This window comes from Bombina bombina, chromosome 2 (assembly GCF_027579735.1).
Source record: "Bombina bombina isolate aBomBom1 chromosome 2, aBomBom1.pri, whole genome shotgun sequence".
Taxonomy (NCBI): Eukaryota; Metazoa; Chordata; class Amphibia; order Anura; family Bombinatoridae; genus Bombina; species Bombina bombina.
The window spans coordinates 968,252,329-968,271,795 of NC_069500.1; the positions used below are offsets into that span (position 1 = coordinate 968,252,329).

The window sequence follows — 19,467 nt, forward strand, 5'->3', positions numbered from 1 at the left end:
TGAAGAAACAGTAAAATTCTAGGAATTCTAAAAGAATGGCAAGAGAATTTATGATAAGAACACCATGAAATGTAAGTATTCCAAACTCGATAATAAATCTTCCTAGAGACAGATTTACGAGCTTGTAACATAGTATTAATTACTGAGTCAGAGAAACCTCTATGACTTAGCACTAAGCGTTCAATTTCCATACCTTCAAATTTAATGATTTGAGATCCTGATGGAAAAACAGACCTTGAGACAGTAGGTCCAGCCTTAACGGAAGTGGCCAAGGTTGGCAACTGGACATCCGAACAAGATCCGCATACCAAAACCTGTGGGGCCATGCTGGAGCCACCAGCAACACAAATGATTGTTCCATGATGATTTTGGAGATCACTCTTGGAAGAAGAAGTAGAGGCGGGAAGATATAAGTAGGTTCATAACACCAAGGAAGTGTCAGGGCATCCACTGCTTCCGCCTGAGAATCCCTGGACCTGGACAGGTATCTGGGAAGTTTCTTGTTTAAATGAGAAGCCATCAGATCTATTTCTGGAAAACCCCACATCTGAACAATCTGAGAAGACACATCCAGATGGAGAGACCACTCCCCTGGATGTAAAGTCTGACGGCTGAGATAATCCGCCTCCCAATTGTCTACACCTGGGATATGAACCGCAGATATTAGACAGGAGCTGGATTCTGCCCAAACAAGTATCCAAGATACTTCTTTCATAGCTTGGGGACTGTGAGTCTCACCCTGATGATTGACATATGCCACCGTTGTAATATTGTCTGTCTGAAAACAAATGAACGGTTCTCGCTTCAACAGAGGCCAAAACTGAAGAGCTCTGAGAATTGCACGGTGTTCTAAAATATTGATTGGTAATCTCGCCTCTTGAGATTTCCAAACCCCTTGTGCTGTCATAGATCCCAAGACAGCTCCCCAACCTGAAAGACTTGCATCTGTTGTGATCACAGTCCAGGTTGGCCGAACAAAAGAGGCCCCTTGAACTAAATGCTGGTGATTTAACCACCACGTCAGAGAGTGTCGAACATTGGGATTTAAGGATATTAATTGTGATATCTTTGTATAATCCCGGCACCATTGATTAAGCATACAAAGCTGGAGAGGTCTCATGGGAAAACGAGCAAAAGGAATCGCTTCCGATGCTGCAGTCATGTGGCCTAAAACTTCCATGCACATAGCCACTGAAGGGAATGACTGAGACTGAAGGTGCCAACATGCTGCAATCAATTTCAAACATCTCTTGTCTGTTAGAGACAGAGTCATGGACACTAAATCTATCTGGAAACCTAAAAAGGTGACTCTTGTCTGAGGAATCAAGAAACTTTTTGGTAAATTGATCCTCCAACCATGTTTTCGAAGAAACAACACTAGTTGATTTGTGTGAGATTCTGCAGAACGTAAAGACTGAGCTAGTACCAAGATATTGTCCAAATAAGGAAACACCTCAATACCCTGTTCTCTGATTACAGAGAGTAGGGCACCCAGAACCTTTGAAAAGATTCTTGGAGCTGTTGCTAGGCCAAATGGAAGAGCACCAAATTGGTAATGCTTGTCTAGAAAAGAGAATCTCAGGAACTGATAATGTTCTGGATGAATCAGAATATGAAGGTAAGCATTCTGCAAGTCTATTGTAGACATATAATGTCCTTGCTGAACAAAAGGCAGAATAGTCCTTATAGTCACCATCTTGAAAGTTGGTACTCTTACATAATGATTCAAAATTTTCAGATCCAGAACTGGTCTGAATGAATTTTCTTTCTTTGGGACAATGAATAATTTTGAATAAAACCCCAGACCTTGTTCCTGAAAAGGAACCGGCATGATTACCCCTGAAACCTCCAGGTCTGAAACACACTTCAGGAAAGCCTGAGCTTTTACTGGATTTACTGGGATGCGTGAGAGAGAAAATCTTCTCACAGGAGGTCTTACTCTGAATCCTATTCGGTACCCCTGAGAGACAATGCTCTGAATCCATTGATTTTGGACAGAATTTGCCCAAACATCCTTGAAAAACCCTAATCTGCCCCTACCAGCTGAGCTGGAATGAGGGCCGCACCTTCATGCGGACTTAGGGGCTGACTTTGGTTTCTTAAAAGGCTTGGATTTATTCCAATTTGAAGAAGGCTTCCAATTGGAAACAGATTCCTTGGGGGAAGGATTAAGTTTTTGTTCCTTATTTTGACGAAAGGAATGAAAACGATTAGAAGCCTTAGATTTACCCTTAGTTTTTTATCCTGAGGCAAAAAAACTCCCTTCCCCCAATAACAGTTGAAATAATAGAATCCAACTGAGAACCAAATAAATTATTACCTTGGAAAGAAAGAGATAGTAATCTAGACTTCCAAGATTTAAGCCACAAAGCTCTTCTAGCTAAAATAGCTAAAGATATGGATCTAACAACAATTTTGATAATATCAAAAATTGCATCACAAATAAAATGATTAGCATGTTGTAGTAAACGAACAATGCTATATAAGTCAGAATCCAATTCTTGCTGCGCTAAATTCTCCAACCAAAAAGTTGAAGCAGCTGCAACATCAGCCAAAGAAATTGCAGGCCTAAGAAGATGACCTGAATATAAATATGCTTTCTTTAGATAAGATTCAAGCTTCCTATCTAAAGGATTTTTAAAGGAAGTCCTATCTTCCATAGGAATAGTGGTTCGTTTAGTAAGAGCAGAAATAGCCCCATCAACTTTGGGGATCTTTTCCCAAAACTCTATTGAAATTGCTGGTAAAGGATACAATTTTTTAAACCTTGCAGAAGGATTAAAAGGAGTACCCGGCTTATTCCATTCCTTAGAAAGCATATCAGAAATAGGATCAGGAATAGGAAAAACCTCTGGAGTAACCACAGGAGGTTTAAAAACAGAATTTAAACATTTACTGGTTTTAATATCAAGAGGACTAGCTTCCTCAATATCCAAAGTAATTAACACTTCTTTTAACAAAGAACGCATATACTCCATTTTAAATAAATAAGTAGATTTGTCGGTGTCAATATCTGAGGAAGGATCTTCTGAATCAGATAGATCCTCATCAGACATGGACAATTCATTATGTTGTCGGCCATTTGAAATTTCATCAACTTTATGAGAAGTTTTAAAAGACCTCTTACGCTTATTAGAAGGTGGAAATGCAGACAAAGCCTTCTGAATAGAATCAGTAACAAATTCTTTAAAATTCATAGGTATATCATGTACATTAGAAGTTGAAGGAACTGCAACCGGCAATGTACTATTACTGATGGACACACTATCTGCATGTAAAAATTTATCATGGCAACTAATACAAATGACATTAGGAGAAATAATCTCCACAATTTTACAACAAATGCACTTAGCTTTGATAGAACCGATGTCAGGCAGCAAAGTTCCAACAGATACTTCTGAGGCAGGATCAGATTGAGACATCTTGCAGAACGTAAAAGAAAAAACAACATATAAAGCAAAATTACCAATTTCCTTATATGACAGTTTCAGGAATGGGAAAAAAATGCAAATAACATAGCCTTCTGACATAGAAAAAGGCAAGAGGCAAACAGCAAAGGGGCAAATAAATAATGAAAAAAGTTTGGCGCCAAGTATGACGCACAACGTAACTTACATTTTTTTTTGCCACCAACCATGTCCGGAAATGACACACTCGCGTCACTAACGACGCAATCCTGTGTGAAACCTCTGCATCAATAACGATGCCAGAAATGACAAACTTGCGTCAACGGACGTGCCTTTTGCGCCAAAAAATTCTCGCGCCAAGAATGACGCAATAAAGTGTAGCATTTGGCACACCCGTGAGCCTAAGTCAGCCCGCAATTTGAAAAAAGTAGTCAATTGAAAAAGACTAAACCCCAGTTAAGAAAAATATTTCTAATATTAACTTTCCCAAATATGAAACTGACAATCTGCAAAAGGAAATACATGAACCTGACTCATGGCAAATATAAGTACAATACATATATTTAGAACTTTATATAAATGCATAAAGTGCCAAAACCATAGCTGAGGTGTCTTAAGTAATAAAAACATACTTACCCAAAGACATATAGCAGATAGCCAAACCAGTACTGAAACAGTTATCAGTAGAGGTAATGGTATATGAGAGTATATCGTCGATCTGAAAAGGGAGGTAGGAGATGAATCTCTACGACCGATAACAGAGAACCTATGAAATAGACCCCCGTTAGGAAAATCATTGCATTCAATAGGTGATATTCTCCACTTCCCTCTGACATTCGCTGTACTCTGAGAGGAATCGGGCTACAAAATGCTGAGAAGCGCATGTCAACGTAGAAATCTTAGCACAAACTTACTTCTCCACCTCCATAGGAGGCAAAGTTTGTAAAACTGAATTGTGGGTGTGGTGAGGGGTGTATTTGTAGGCATTTTGAGGTTTGGGAAACTTTGCCCCTCCTGGTAGGATTGTATATCCCATACGTCACTAGGTCATGTACTCTTGCCAATTACATGAAAGAAAATGTTATTTGTTTGTATATATATATATATATATATATATATATATATATATATATATATATATATATATATATAATTTACATGTGTGTTATTAAGTGTGTATGTTAGAAAAATAGAGCAGATAGACTTGACACATGGTTGCCACAAACCTTCAATTTGTAAAAAACATGATATCTGCAAAGCGCAATAAAACAAGGTACACTTGTATATATTTTACAATTGTTTCAAATACTATTATTATTATTATTATCAGGTATTTGTAGAGCACCAACAGATACCGCAGCACTGACCATATACATTATTACTCATTTTAAATGCTTTAATGCCATATATATTTAGCTAAAAATTTTCAGTGCAACTCTAGAATTGTTCCTTAGCTATTCATTTTAAAATAGGCCCAAAGGTAAGGACGGATAAAAAATACATAGATGATAAAAAGGTCATAACAACTAGTAAAACTGTTGAATCATGCTTTACATAACCTATGCAATTCTACTAACTGTAAGCTTGCAGTACAGTCATTGTTCATTATTAAAGGGATGCTCAAGTCAAAATTAAACTTTCGTGATTGAGATAGAGCATATCATTTTAAACATCTTTCCAATTTACTTTGATTAAGAAAATGTGCACAGGGCATGTGCAAGAATTCACAGAATATACACATTTGCAATTGTGATTGATGAATGGCTGTCACATTATACAGGAGTGGAAATAGACATAACTTTAAAATTTAGTAGAAAAAAATCTAATATTCATTTGAATTTCAGACTAAGGGGTAAATTTATTATTGTGCGGACGGACATGATACGATGTAGCGCATCATGTCCGCCGAAACATCAATAAATTTTCATTGTACCAGTAGTTCTTGTGAACTGCTGGTATAATACCGCCCCCTGCAGATTCGCGGACAATCGGCCGCTAGCAGGGGGTGTCAATCAACCCGACTGTATGCGATCGGGCTGATTGCTATCCTCCTCCTCAGAGGTGGCGAATGAGTTAAGGAGCAGCGGTCTTAGGACCGCTGCTTCTTCCGCTTCAGGCGGAACTGAATCGGAGTGGCTCGGAAGCAGCATCCACTGCTTCATAAATCGACCCCTAAGTGCTTTTGCATTGTCTTTATATCATGTATTTATTGATTATGCAAATCTACTGTATTTACTGTTCCTTTAAGCAATAACTCAACAACATAACATTTGGTAGTGCTTTCAATTTAGGCTTCATCAAAACGTCACCAGACAGTATTATCTGTGTTTATGCAGTTAGTTAAAGATAGACTGACATTTTAATGGGACACAAAACACCTTTTGCAGTATTACTATAAATTATCATGCAAAAGAAGTGTGAAGATTTACTAAATACCTTATTTAGAAGATCTAATCTGGACTTGTTAATGGAGTATGCAAAGCTTCACACCATTTTATTTTAGTATCTTATCATCCTGATGAGGCCAGTTAGCAAGGTTAGGCTTGTGAAGTCTCAGGATCAGGAGTCAAATAACAAGAAATGGGAGGAAATATATATTACAAAGTTTTCTTCTATGCATAATTATTAAAGAGGTTAAAAAGGTAACTTCTGTAATCCTAAAGAGACTGTTTCGGATGAAAAAGTGAAAAAAGATTTCTCTCTTCTCTGGATCTGCTCTATAACTGGAGTCATTATCAACAAACTACTAAAATGGAATAATTAGTGTTAAAGTGCAAGTTTTAAGGCTTTCATAAATGAACTTGCCTAGGAGGACATAAATGGTGCAGTTGGCTTGCTGGTCCTAAACACTTAGGGCTAGATTACAAGATTAGCATTTACAGCCATACACCTCTAGTTAATGATAAAAAGTTGCCAAAAATTGCCCCTAAAATAAAGTTGACAGTTCTTCAAAATAAATAAAACACTGCACAAAGCAGTTATGAGGGGTTAAAGGGAGGTGATGTGGGGTGTTTGAAAAAAAAAAATGGCACTAAAAGTGCCTTCACATAGCGGTGAATAGATACTGTTTTTTTTTCTCTAAATATATATGTATATGCTTATATATTTATGTGTTAATACGTGTATACATATATATTTATGTTCATATATATTTAATTATTCCTGCCAAATGCTGCACGAATTGCCCCCTGTGCTGCGCTAGGTGGTTTGCCGTGTCTGACGGCATGAGAACGAGGCTCCCATTGGAGCCTATGGAAGCGCTCTCTTGAGAGAGAGTGTAAAGCTTCCAGGCAATGCGAACCCGAGGTCACGTTCGCATTGCACCTCACTTGTAATACCAGCACACATTTACGTGCGCTGGTATTACTGAGTGGAGAGGTAATATAGTGCTTGCAAAAGTGCAGTAATGTGCTCTACTAATAATATAGTCCTTAGACATTAAAATTAATTCATTTCGGCTCCATTTATCTGCAACTGGTTGCATGAGAGTAGGGGGTAGGTCTAAAAAATCAATTGCTTGGGCAAAAATAACTGCACTGGTGAATGATGCTCCCTTGACCTAAACCCGTGCAGACAGATTCCAAGGCTGAGAATCTTGTTCAAAAGTCAGTTGATAAGGGGGGGATAATTTAATCTTAAAGGGACAGTCAACACCAGAATTGTTATTTAAAAAGAAAGATAACCCTTTTATTTCCCCTTCCCCATTTTTGCATAACGAACACTGTTATAGACATACACTTTTTACCTCTGTGATTACCATGTATTTAAGCCACTGCAAACTGCCCCCTTATTTCAGTTAATTTCACAGACTTGCATTTTAGCCAATCAGCGCTCACTCCAGGGTAACTTCACGTGCATGAGCTTAATGTTATCTATATGAAACACATGAACTAATGTCCTCTAGTGGTCAAAATGCATTCAGATTAGAGGCAGTCTTCAAGGTCTAAGAAATTAGCATATGAACCTCCTAGGTTTAGCTTTCAACTAAGAATACCAAGAGAACAAAGCAAAATTGGTGATAAATGTAAATTGGAAAGTTTTTTTTGGACTTGACTGTCCCTTTAACTTGCCTACTGTATTCAGATGGATAACACAATAACATAACGTATAATGATTGGCCAAACCATACTTACAAGCATATTTTCTTCTTTGTTTATGGAAACATACGTATAGTTATAAAAGGAAATTTTCCTTGTTATCATTGACTCCTCATATGCTAAAGCTTTATTTTTATAACTATATTGTTTTATATGGTTCTTGCTTGATGAAGAATATATTAGCGAAAAATAAATATTTTAGAGTTCTACTTCGTAGTATATTTTGAGTTTGTTATTATTTCACTTATTCTCCGAGAATTTAATTTGACCAGGTAAGGTCCCATTTTCCACATTAAACAGAGTTATATGGGATCTGCTTTAATTGCTGTAAAAAGCCGACGTGCAGAAATACTATGACAAACATCTAGATTTTATTGTACATGTAGGTGTAAACATAACTTTTTATTGCTAACAGCTAGCAACATTTACAACTGAAAAAAAGTAAAGGCCAAATAAAATGTGCCTACAGACATAATAGTCCAAGGATTACATGTAAAATACATGCGGCTAGATTACGAGTTCTGTGGTAAGCTAAAAAAGCAGCGTTAAAATGTCCTATCACTGCTTTTTTACGCCCGCTGGTATTACGAGTCTTGCAGGTTTAGGGTCACTGCACACTTTTTTGGCCTTACCGCAAAACGACTTAGGTAAACTTTGTAAAGTCTTTTTTCTATGGGACTTCCATAGCGCTGGTATTACGAGTCTGTCCTGGGAGGCCAAAAAGTGAGCGGTACACCCTACCCCGTCAAGAGTCCTACCACATTTAAAAGTAAGTAGTTATGAGTTTTATGGTACAACGCCATAGCATAAAACACATAACTAAAGTGCTAAAAAGTAAACTAACACCCATAAACTACTTATTAACCCCTAAACCAAGGCCCTCCCGCATCGCAAACACTAAAATTATTTTTTTAACCCCTAATCTGCCTCTCCGGACACCGCCGCCATATACATTATATTTATGAACCCCTAATCTGCTGCCCCCAACATCGCCGACACCTATATTATATTTATTAACCCCTAATCTGCCGCCCCCAATGTCGCTGCAACCTACCTACACTTATTAACCCCTAATCTGCCGCCCCCGACATTGCCGACACTATAATAAACATATTAACCCCTAAACCGCTGCACTCCTGCCTCGCAAACACTAGTTAAATATTATTAACCCCTAATTTGCCGCCCCTAACATCGCCGCCACCTAATTACATTTATTAGCCCCTAATCTGCCGCCCCCAGCGTCGCCGCCACTTTATTAAAGTTATTAACCCCTAAATCTAAGTCTAACCCTAACACCCCCTAACAAATATAATTTAAATAAATCTAAATAAAAATTCCTATAATTAACTAAATTATTCCTATTTAAAACTAAATACTTACCTATAAAATAAACCCTAAACTAGCTACAATATAACTAATAGTTACATTGTATCTAGCTTGAACCCCGAGTCTAAACACCCCTAATCTTACACTAATTAACCCCTAATCTGCCGCTCCCAACATCGCCAACACCTACATTATACTTATTAACCCTTAATCTGCCGCTCCGGACACCGCCGCCACCTACATTATAGTTATGAATCCCTAATCTGCTGCCCCCAACATGGCCGCCACCTACATTATATTTATTAACCCCTAATCTGCCGCCCCCAATGTCGCCGCAACCTACCTACACTTATTAACCCCTAATCTGCTGCCCCTAACGCCGCCGCCACTATATTAAAGCTATTAACCCCTAAATCTAAGTCTAACCCTAACACCGCCTAACAAATATAATTTAAATAAATCTAAATAAAAATTCCTATCATTAACTAAATTATTCCTATTTAAAACTAAATACTTATCTATAAAATAAACCCTAAACTAGCTACAATATAACTAATAGTTACATTGTATCTAGCATGAGGTTTATTTTTATTTTACAGGCAAGTTTATATTTATTTTAACTAGGTAGAATAGTTATTAAATAGTTATTAACTAATTAATAACTACCTAGCTAAAATAAATACAAAAGTACCTGTAAAATAAAACCTAACCTAAGTTACACTAACACCTAACACTACACTATAATTAAATAAATTAACTAAATTAACAACAATTAAATCAATAAAATTAGCTAAATTAGCTAAAGTACAAAAAAACAAACACTAAATTACAGAAAATAATAAACAAATTACAAAATATTTAAACTAATTACACCTAATCTAATAGCCCTATCAAAATAAATTAAAAAAAACCCTAGCCTAAACTAAACTACCAATAGCCCTTAAAAGGGCCTTTTGATGGGCATTGCCCCAAAGTAATCAGCTCTTTTACCTGTAAAAAAAAATACAAACAATCCCCCAACAGTAAAACCCACCACCCACACAACCAACCCCCCGAAATAAAATACTATCTAAAAATACCTAAGCTCCCCATTGCCCTGAAAAGGGCATTTGGATGGGCATTGCCCTTAAAAGGGCAGTTAGCTCTTTTGCAGGCCCAAACCCTAACCTAAAAATAAAACCCATCCAATACACCCTTTTAAAAAACCTAACACTAACCCCCTGAAGATCGACTTACCGAGAGAAGTCTTCATCCAAGCAGGGCGAAGTGGTCCTCCAGACGGGCAGAAGTCTTCATCCAAGCCAGGCAGAAGTGGTCCTCCAGAAGGGCAAAAGTCTTCATCCAGATGGCATCTTCTATCTTCATCCATCCAGCGCTGAGCGGGTCCATCTTCAAGACATCCGACGCGGAGCATCCTCTTCATCCGAGGACTAAAGACGAATGAAGGTACCTTTAAGTGACGTCATCCAAGATGGCGTCCCTTAGATTCCGATTGGCTGATAGAATTCTATCAGCCAATTGGAATTAAGGTAGAAAAAATCCTATTGGCTGATCCAATCAGCAAATAGGATTGAAGTTCAATCCTATTGGCTGATCCAATCAGCCAATAGGATTGAGCTCAAATTCTATTGGCTGACTGGAACAGCCAATAGAATGCAAGCTCAATCCTATTGGCTGATTGGATCAGCCAATAGGATTTTTTCTACCTTAATTCCGATTGGCTGATAGAATTCTATCAGCCAATCAGAATCTAAGGGACGCCATCTTGGATGACGTCACTTAAAGGTACCTTCATTCGTCTTTAGTCCTCGGATGAAGAGGATGCTCCATGTCAGATGTCTTGAAGATGGACCCGCTCCGTGCTGGATGGATGAAGATAGAAGATGCCGCCTGGATGAAGACTTCTGCCCGTCTGGAGGACCACTTCTGCCCGGCTTGGATGAAGACTTCTGCCCGTCTGGAGGACCACTTCGCCCGGCTTGGATGAAGACTTCTCCTGGTAAGTCGATCTTCAGGGAGTTAGTGTTAGTTTTTTTTTAGGGTGTATTGGTGGGTTTTATTTTTAGGTTAGGGTTTGGGCCTGCAAACGAGCAAACTGCCCTTTTAAGGGCAATGTCCATCCAAATGCCCTTTTCAGGGCAATGGGGAGCTTAGGTATTTTTAGATAGTATTTTATTTGGGGGGTTGTTTGTGTGGGTGGTGGGTTTTACTGTTGGGGGGGTTGTTTGTATTTTCTTTCCAGGTAAAAGAGCTGATTACTTTGGGGCAATGTCCACAAAAGGCCCTTTTAAGGGCTATTGGTAGTTTAGTTTAGGCTAGTGGTTTTTTATTTTGAGGGGGCTTTTTTTATTTAGATAGGGCTATTAGATTAGGTGTAGTTAGTTTAAATATTTTGTAATTTGTTTATTATTTTCAGTAATTTAGTGGGGGGTTTTTGTACTTTAGCTAATTTAATTTAATTGATTTAATTGTTGTTAATTTAGTTAATTTATTTAATTATAGTGCAGTGTTGGGTGTTAGTGTAACTTAGGTTAGGTTTTATTTTACAGGTACTAATGTATTTATTTTAGCTAGGTAGTTATTAAATAATTAATAACTATTTAATAACTATTCTACCTAGTTAAAATAAATATAAACTTGCCTGTAAAATAAAAATAAACCCTAAGCTAAATACAATGTAACTATTAGTTATATTGTAGCTAGTTTAGGCTTTATTTTATAAGTAAGTATTTAGTTTTAATTAGGAATAATTTAGTTAATGATAGGAATTTTTATTTAGATTTTTTTAAATTACATTTGTTAGGGGGTGTTATGGTTAGACTTAGATTTAGGGGTTAATAACTTTAATATAGTGGCGGGGACGTTGGGGGCAGCAGATTAGGGGTTAATAATATTTAACTAATGTTTGCAATGCGGGAGTGCGGCGGTTTAGGGGTTAATATGTTTATTATAGTGGCGGCGACGTTGGGGCAGCAGATTAGGGGTTAATAAATATTATGTAGGTGGCGACGATGTTGGGGGCAGCAGATTAGGGGTTCATAATGCAAAATTTGTAATCTCGCCGATGGTGTTTTAAAGAATTTCTGCGTGATTACGAGTTTTGCATTATGAGCTATGCGGTGCTAACGAGCAGTTTTCTCTCACCACTCACTTACATACAGCGCTGGTATTACGAGTTTTTACAAACCCGGCATTAAAAGACAAAAAATGTGAGAGTAGAGCAAAATTTTGCTCCAAATCTCACTTCAATACCAGCGCTGCTTAAGTCAGCGGTGAGCTGGTGTAACGTGCTCGTGCACGATTTCCCCATATAACCATTGATTCCTATGGGGAAATAAAATTTATGTTTACACCTAACACCCTAACATGAACCCCGAGTCCAAACACCCCTAATCTTACACTAATTAATCCCTAATCTGCTGCTCCCGACATCACCGACACCTACATTATACTTATTAACACTAAATCTGCTGCTCCGGACACTGCCGCCACCTACATTATAGTTATGAACCCCTAATCTGCTGCCCCCAACATCGCCGCCACCTACATTATATTTATTAACCCCTAATCTGCCGCCCCCAATGTCGCCACAACCTACCTACACTTATTAACCCCTAATCAGCCGCCCCCAATGCCACCGCCACTATATTAAAGCTATTAACCCCTAAATATAAGTCTAACCCTAACACCGCCTAACAAATATAATTTAAATAAATCTAAATAAAAATTCCTGTCATTAACTAAATTATTCCTATTTAAAACTAAATACTTACCTATAAAATAAACCCTAAACTAGCTACAATATAACTAATAGTTACATTGTATCTAGCTTGGGGTTTATTTTTATTTTGCAGGCAAGTTTATATTTATTTTAACTAGGTAGAATAGTTATTAAATAGTTATGAACTATTTAATAACTACCTAGCTAAAATAAATACAAAAGTACCTGTAAAATAAAACCTAACCTAAGTTACACTAACACCTAACACTACACTATAATTAAATAAATTAACTAAATTAACAACAATTAAATCAATTAAATGAATTAGCTAAAGTACAAAAAAACAAAAAACACTAAATGACAGAAAATAATAAACAAATTACAAAATATTTAAACTAATTACACCTAATCTAATAGCCCTATCAAAATAAAAAAAGCCCCCCCCCCCAAAAAAAAAACAAAACCTAGTCTAAACTAAACTACCAATAGCCCTTAAAAGGGCCAATTGTAGGGCATTGCCCCAAAGTAATCAGCTCTTTTAACTGGAAAAAAAAATACAAACAACCCCCCTAACAGTATTCTATCAGCCAATCGAAATCTAAGGGACGCCATCTTGGATGACGTCACTTAAAGGTACCTTCATTCGTCTTTAGTCGTCGGATGAAGAGGATGCTCCGCGTAGGATGTCTTGAAGATGGACCCGCTCCGCGCCAGATGGATGAAGATTGAAGATGCCCTCTGGATGAAGAATTCTGCCCACCTGGAGGACCACTTCTGCCTGTCTTGGATGAAGACTTCTGCCCATCTGAAAGACCACTTCGCCCGTCTTGGATGAAGTCTTTTCCCGGTAAGTCGATCTTCAGGGGGTTAGTGTTAGTTTTTTTTTAAGGGTGTATTGGGTGGGTTTTATTTTTAGGTTAGGGTTTGAGCCTGCAAAAGAGCTAACTGCCCTTTTAAGGGCAATGCCCATCCAAAAGCCTTTTTTAGGGCAATGGGGAGCTTAGGTTTTTTTAGATAGTATTTTATTTGGGGGGTTGGTTGTGTGGGTGGTGGGTTTTACTGTTGGGGGGGTTGTTTGTATTTTTTTTTTCCAGGTAAAAAAGCTGATTACTTTGGGGCAATGCCCTGTAAAAGGCCCTTTTAAGGGCTATTGGTAGTTTAGTTTAGGCTAGGGTTTTTTTTTATTGGGGGGGGGGGGTTATTTTGATAGGGCTATTAGATTAGGTGTAATTAGTTTAAATATTTTGTAATTTGTTTATTATTTTCTGTAATTTAGTGGGGGTTTTTTGTACTTTAGCTAATTTAATGTAATTGATTTAATTGTTGTTAATTTAGTTAATTTATTTAATTATAGTGTAGTGTTAGGTGTTAGTGTAACTTAGGTTAGGTTTTATTTTACAGGTATATTTGTTTTTATTTTAACTAGAAAGTTATTAAATAGTTAATAACTATTTAATAACTATTGTACCTAGTTAAAATAAATACAAACTTGCCTGTAAAATAAAAATAAACCCTAAGCTAGCTACAATGTAACTATTAGTTATATTTTAGCGAGCTTAGGGTTTATTTTATAGGTAAGTATTTAGTTTTAAATAGGAATAATTTAGTTAATTGTAGTAATTTTATTTAGATTATTTAAAATTATATTTAAGTTAGGGGGGTGTTAGGGTTAATATATTTATTATAGTGGCGGCGACGTTGTGGGCGGCAGATTAGGGGTTAATAAATGTAGTTAGGTTGCGGCGACATTGGGGGAGGCAGATTATGGGTTAATAAATATAATGTAGGGTTCGGCAATGTTGGGGGCATCAGATTAGGGGTTCATAAGTATAATGTAGGTGGCGGCTGTGTCCGGAGCAGCAGATTAGGGGTTAATAATATTATGCAGATGTCGGGGGTGGCAGATTAGGGGTTAATAAGTGTAATATTAGGGGTGTTTAGACTCAGGGTTCATATTAGGGTGTTAGGTGTAGACATAACTTTTATTTCCCCATAGGAATCAATGGGCTGCGTTAGGAGCTGAACACTGCTTTTTTGCAGGTGTTAGACTTTTTTTCAGCCGAATCTGCCCCATTGATTCCTATGGGGAAATCGTGTACGAGCACGTTTTTGCCAGCTCACTGCTACCGTAAGCAGCGCTGGTATTGAGGTGAGATGTGGAGCTAAATTTTGCTCTACGCTCACTTTTTTGTGGCTAACGCCGGGTTTAAAAAAGCCTGTAATACCAGCGTTGTTTTTAGGTGAGCGGTGAGACAAAACTGCGCCTTAGCACCGCACCCCTGTTACTGCAAAACTCGTAATCTAGGTGTTTGTTTCTGAAGATAAAGGGGGGATCAGACTACTACAGACTGCATAGCTATGTAACTAATTTTGCTTATATTTGAAAATTATTTTAAAATACTTGCCAGCAATTTTTAAACAATTTTTTTTATGCAAACTATTTTTACTTTTAGGATATGCATATTTTATGGCACTTTAATGCTACTTGCCATTATTTGCAAAACACATGTGCTTTTCCAGTGGCATTCTGAAGCCAATTTTAAAGATGCAAATGTTATAGCTTGAAAGCTAATTATGGCCTGATTTTTTTACTCTTTAATGGCACAGATATTGTAAGCAGCAGTTATTGATTCTTCAGACATTTTTAAAACAAAAAAATATTCAGCTAGATTACGAGTTGTGCGTTATGAGTGAAAAAGCATAATTATGGCTCTTTTTCACTACTGCTGGTATTACAGGGGTTGTATGTATAGTTGTACCGCACACCTTCTTGGCCGTCACGCGATGTAAGTACCGCACTTTTTAAAAAGTCCTTTTTCAATCGGACTTCCACAGCGCCTGTATTACAAGTTTTGCCACGAAGGCCAAAAAGTGAGCGGTACAGCCTATACCAACAAGATCCGTACGGCCATCTAAAGTCAGTAGTTTTGAGTGTTACGTTACAAAGCTGTAGCATAAACCTCATAACTAAAGTGTTAAAAAGTACACTAACACCCATAAACTAAATATTAACCCCTAAACCGAGGCCCTCCCGCATCGCAAATACTAAAATAGAAATATTAAACCCTAATCTGCCGCTCCGGACATCGCCGCCACTAGAATAAACATATTAACCCCTAAACCCCTGCACTCTCGCATTGCAAACACTAGTTAAATATTATTAACCCCTAATCTGCTGCCCCCAATGTTGTCACCACCTACATACACTTATTAACCCCTAATCTGCTGTCCCTAACATCGCCACAACCTACATTACTGTTATTAACCCCTAATCTGCTGCCCCCAAAATCGCTGCAACCTAACTACACTTGTTAACCCCTAATCTGCTTCCCCCAATGTCACCGCCACTATACTAAAGTTATTAACCCCTAAGTCTAACCCTAACCCTAACGTAACCCTAACACCCACTAACTTTAACATAAATAAAATAATTCTAAATAAAACTTACTATTAATAACTAAATAATTCCTATTTAAAACTAAATACTTACCTGTAAAATAAACCCTAAGCTAGCTACAATATAACTAATAGTTACATTATAGCTAGCTTAGGTTTTATTTTTATTTCGCAGCTAAATTTGTATTTATTTTAACTAGGTAGATTAGTTAGTAAATACTTATTAACTATTTAATAGCTACCTAGTTAAAATAAATACAAATGTACCTGTAAAATAAAACCTAACCTGCCTCACACTGACACCTAACATTACAATAAAATTATATTAAAAAATACATTTATCTAAATTACAAAAAATAAGAAACACTAAATTATACAAAATAAAAAAAAGAAATGATCAAAAATAAAAATGAATTACTCCTAATCTAATAGCCCTATCAAAATAAAAAAGCCCCCAAAATAAAAAAAAACCTAGCCTACAATTAACTGCCAATAGCCCTTAAAAGGGCCTTTTGCGGGGCATTGCCCCAAAGAAATCAGTTTCTTTTACCTGTAAAAAAAAATACAAACAACCCCCCCAACAGTAAAGCCCACCACCCACACAACCAACCCCCCCAAATACAATCATATCTAAATAACCTAAGCTCCCCATTGCTCTGAAAAGGGCATTTGGATGGGCATTGCCCTTAAAATCCAAGATGGCGTCCCTTAAATTCCAAACACTTGGATAAGAATGTGTCAATAAAAATACCACAATTACATGTAACTGCCTGGTAAGAACACCAAGTAAAGGATAATTGAATAACCCTTTATTATTAAAACAGACCATGGCTCTGAATGGGTTAATATACCTGTATACATAACCATGTCAACAGAGGATCCCATTGATGACAATAGATTAATAATAATGGGCTAATATCTCCCATTTGTCCATTTTTTATCAACATTGTTGTCCCCAGGTTGAAGGTTTACATTATTTTGGTCAGCACATACACCCTATGGCACTGAATAGTTTAATATGTCACAGTGCAAAGTCTAATGGTCAAGTCACCACATGGTATTACCCCCTGGCAGAACTAGTATGCAGTTTAGTTAGCTACCCACTGTGGTCCTGAGCCGCCCTACCTTACGCACTTGCCACTTACTGAAAGGAGGAAGGGAAAAAAAAATACTTACCTTAATAACCACATCCTCCAGGGCAGTGGGACACGGCAGGTCAGCAGCTCCTCTTCTTCTTATCTCTGTCTTTGGCAGCATCGGGACTCAACACTGGCTCCTGGTACCCACTCCATCTCCTGCAACACCGTCATGTGACTCACAATGATGGTCACACTATCACACGCGTTGGGTCGGCACTTGGCACTGGCTGCAGTTCCCTCCTGGTTGGCTGTCTGGCTAAGTTGAGTTTAGCTCCATGTCTAGCGGTGGCTTGGAGAGCCGCCTCCATTGAAACATATATGGCCGCAAAGAGCTACCACTGGGTGGCGCCATTTTAGAAAATTTAGTAAACCTTATCAAACATCCATGTTGCGTAATCAATGGAGGGCAGCTGAATTGCTCACTGCCTTTCAATTGCGCAACATGGATGGATCGCTGTTGAGGTGCCGGCGGAGAGAGGGGGGTGAGTGGTACCTGGAGGGGGCGGGGTCAGTTAAGCTACACAAAACCAGACAACTTTTTTATGTAATTGATTATTAAAACCTTTTTTTTATGATTTGGCAGGGTAGGCACTGCCTCACCTGCCTCCTATCACTGCACGTCACTGCAGTATGGAGCTCAACGGAGCCATATCGCCCGCAAACGCCGTGTTTTTGCAAACCTGTAATAGCAGCGCTATTAAAGGTGAGTGGTGACAATAACTTGCAAGTTAGCACCGAGCTGCTCATAACGCAAAGCTAGTAATCTAGCCGAAAGATACTTGCACTTAAAAAGTATCACAAAAATGTTATTAGCGAGCCACTCATAACACAAAACTCGTAATCTGGCTGAATGTTCTTTACCTGAAACTATACCTCTGTACAATGAAACCAAACAATTGATCAACTCAAAAGCTTTCAGCAATCTATGCTCTTCTCCAACATGTATATTGAAGAAAGACCATCATGCATCTCTTTACATCTCAAACATTCTTCTCTCCTCATGAACCATGGTAGACCTTCCCCACAAGCCAGTACCCACACTCTAACCTCTCTGCTATGGCAAAATAACATTATTTATATTTTTAACGACCTCAGAGACTTTCATTGATCTATGCTATAGATTATCACTCACTCTAAAAATTAAGCCAACAGGCAATCACACACACAACTACACTCTCTGTATTAGTACATAACACAAGTTATCCCAAAAATTTGCCATTTTAAGTAAACATCACAAGGTAGTGAAGGCTAGACTGTCAAGGAGACATAAATATGTTCTTTTTTTGCCTATTGATACCATATGAATTCTATAGCAACCATTATTTTTAAGTTGCATTATAGAAGGTACTGTTTGATAATTGCTGGTTTTCCTATATTAGAAGTGTTAATTATTAATATCTTGAATAAACAGGATGCAAAAATAATTTTAGTTCTTGTGTGTTTGTGTGTGTGGGTATACAGAAACCTACACATTATTAAACATAAAAACAATTTATAATTACAGAATTAACATTTTTGCTAGATATGTTGACACAAATTTTACATGAAAATGCCTATTGTGTTGTGTATAAGCAATTACTCTCTTTATTTGTATTATTTTTGTAATTAATGTTATTATTATAATTTATTTGTTTGGCGCCACAAAATTCCATAAGGATATAAACATACATTTTCATGACAGATATTGACTGCTTCTAATCCTATTAAACATGCAGAATTTTTTTTTTCTCAATATAGCTTTAGGTATTCTACTCCATTTGTACTCTATTTGTTCTACCAAACCTTATAACATTTCTATAGTGTTTTCTTACTTTGCCAGCAGTGTCCATGTGGATTCCTGTGTTTCTCACAAGTCTATCTGTATTAGAATTAATCTGTGTTTTGCCGTTATAGATGTAATAGCACATGAAGAGTACTAACAGGTAAATCATTAATAACATGACATCTCTGCCAAATTACATATGTTGTAACAAATATATATTTTCTTCTTCAATAAAATACAATACAGAACAAAACAAGTTTTTATTTCTTCTTAAAACAAGTTTTTGTTTTGCATAATTTTGACTACTAAAATATTTCCCACTATTGGACTATATTATAATCAATCCTATGAGAATTATTACTTTTCTATAAATCAGTTAATATCGCTGTTTGTGAGTCTTTCTCCACCGCATATACCCGCAATAAGTGACATCAAGGGACTAGAGCACATTGAACAGCCTAACATATGCAATGCTCAACATGATGTTTGTATTATTATCATTTATTTGTATAGGGCTGCCAACTTCCATAGAACTGGGTTTATAGATAGGGGTATACTATGGAAGATTTGTGACAAGATACAAATACATAACAGACTAAACAAAACTAGTACAGGAGGA

The 19,467-nt window shown here is 37.2% G+C and overlaps 1 protein-coding gene across 1 annotated transcript in view; it reads right to left on the bottom strand.

Moving 5' to 3' along the window:
* LOC128649915 (alcohol dehydrogenase 1) overlaps nt 1-18,959 on the bottom strand; it is a 264,525-nt gene extending 245,566 nt beyond the window's left edge. The window contains exon 1 of the mRNA XM_053703466.1: nt 18,898-18,959. Coding sequence (XP_053559441.1) covers nt 18,898-18,915 — 18 coding nt within the window. The 5' untranslated portion in view covers nt 18,916-18,959. The remainder of the gene's footprint in view (nt 1-18,897) is intronic.
* Between the last annotated feature and the right edge of the window lie 508 nt (nt 18,960-19,467).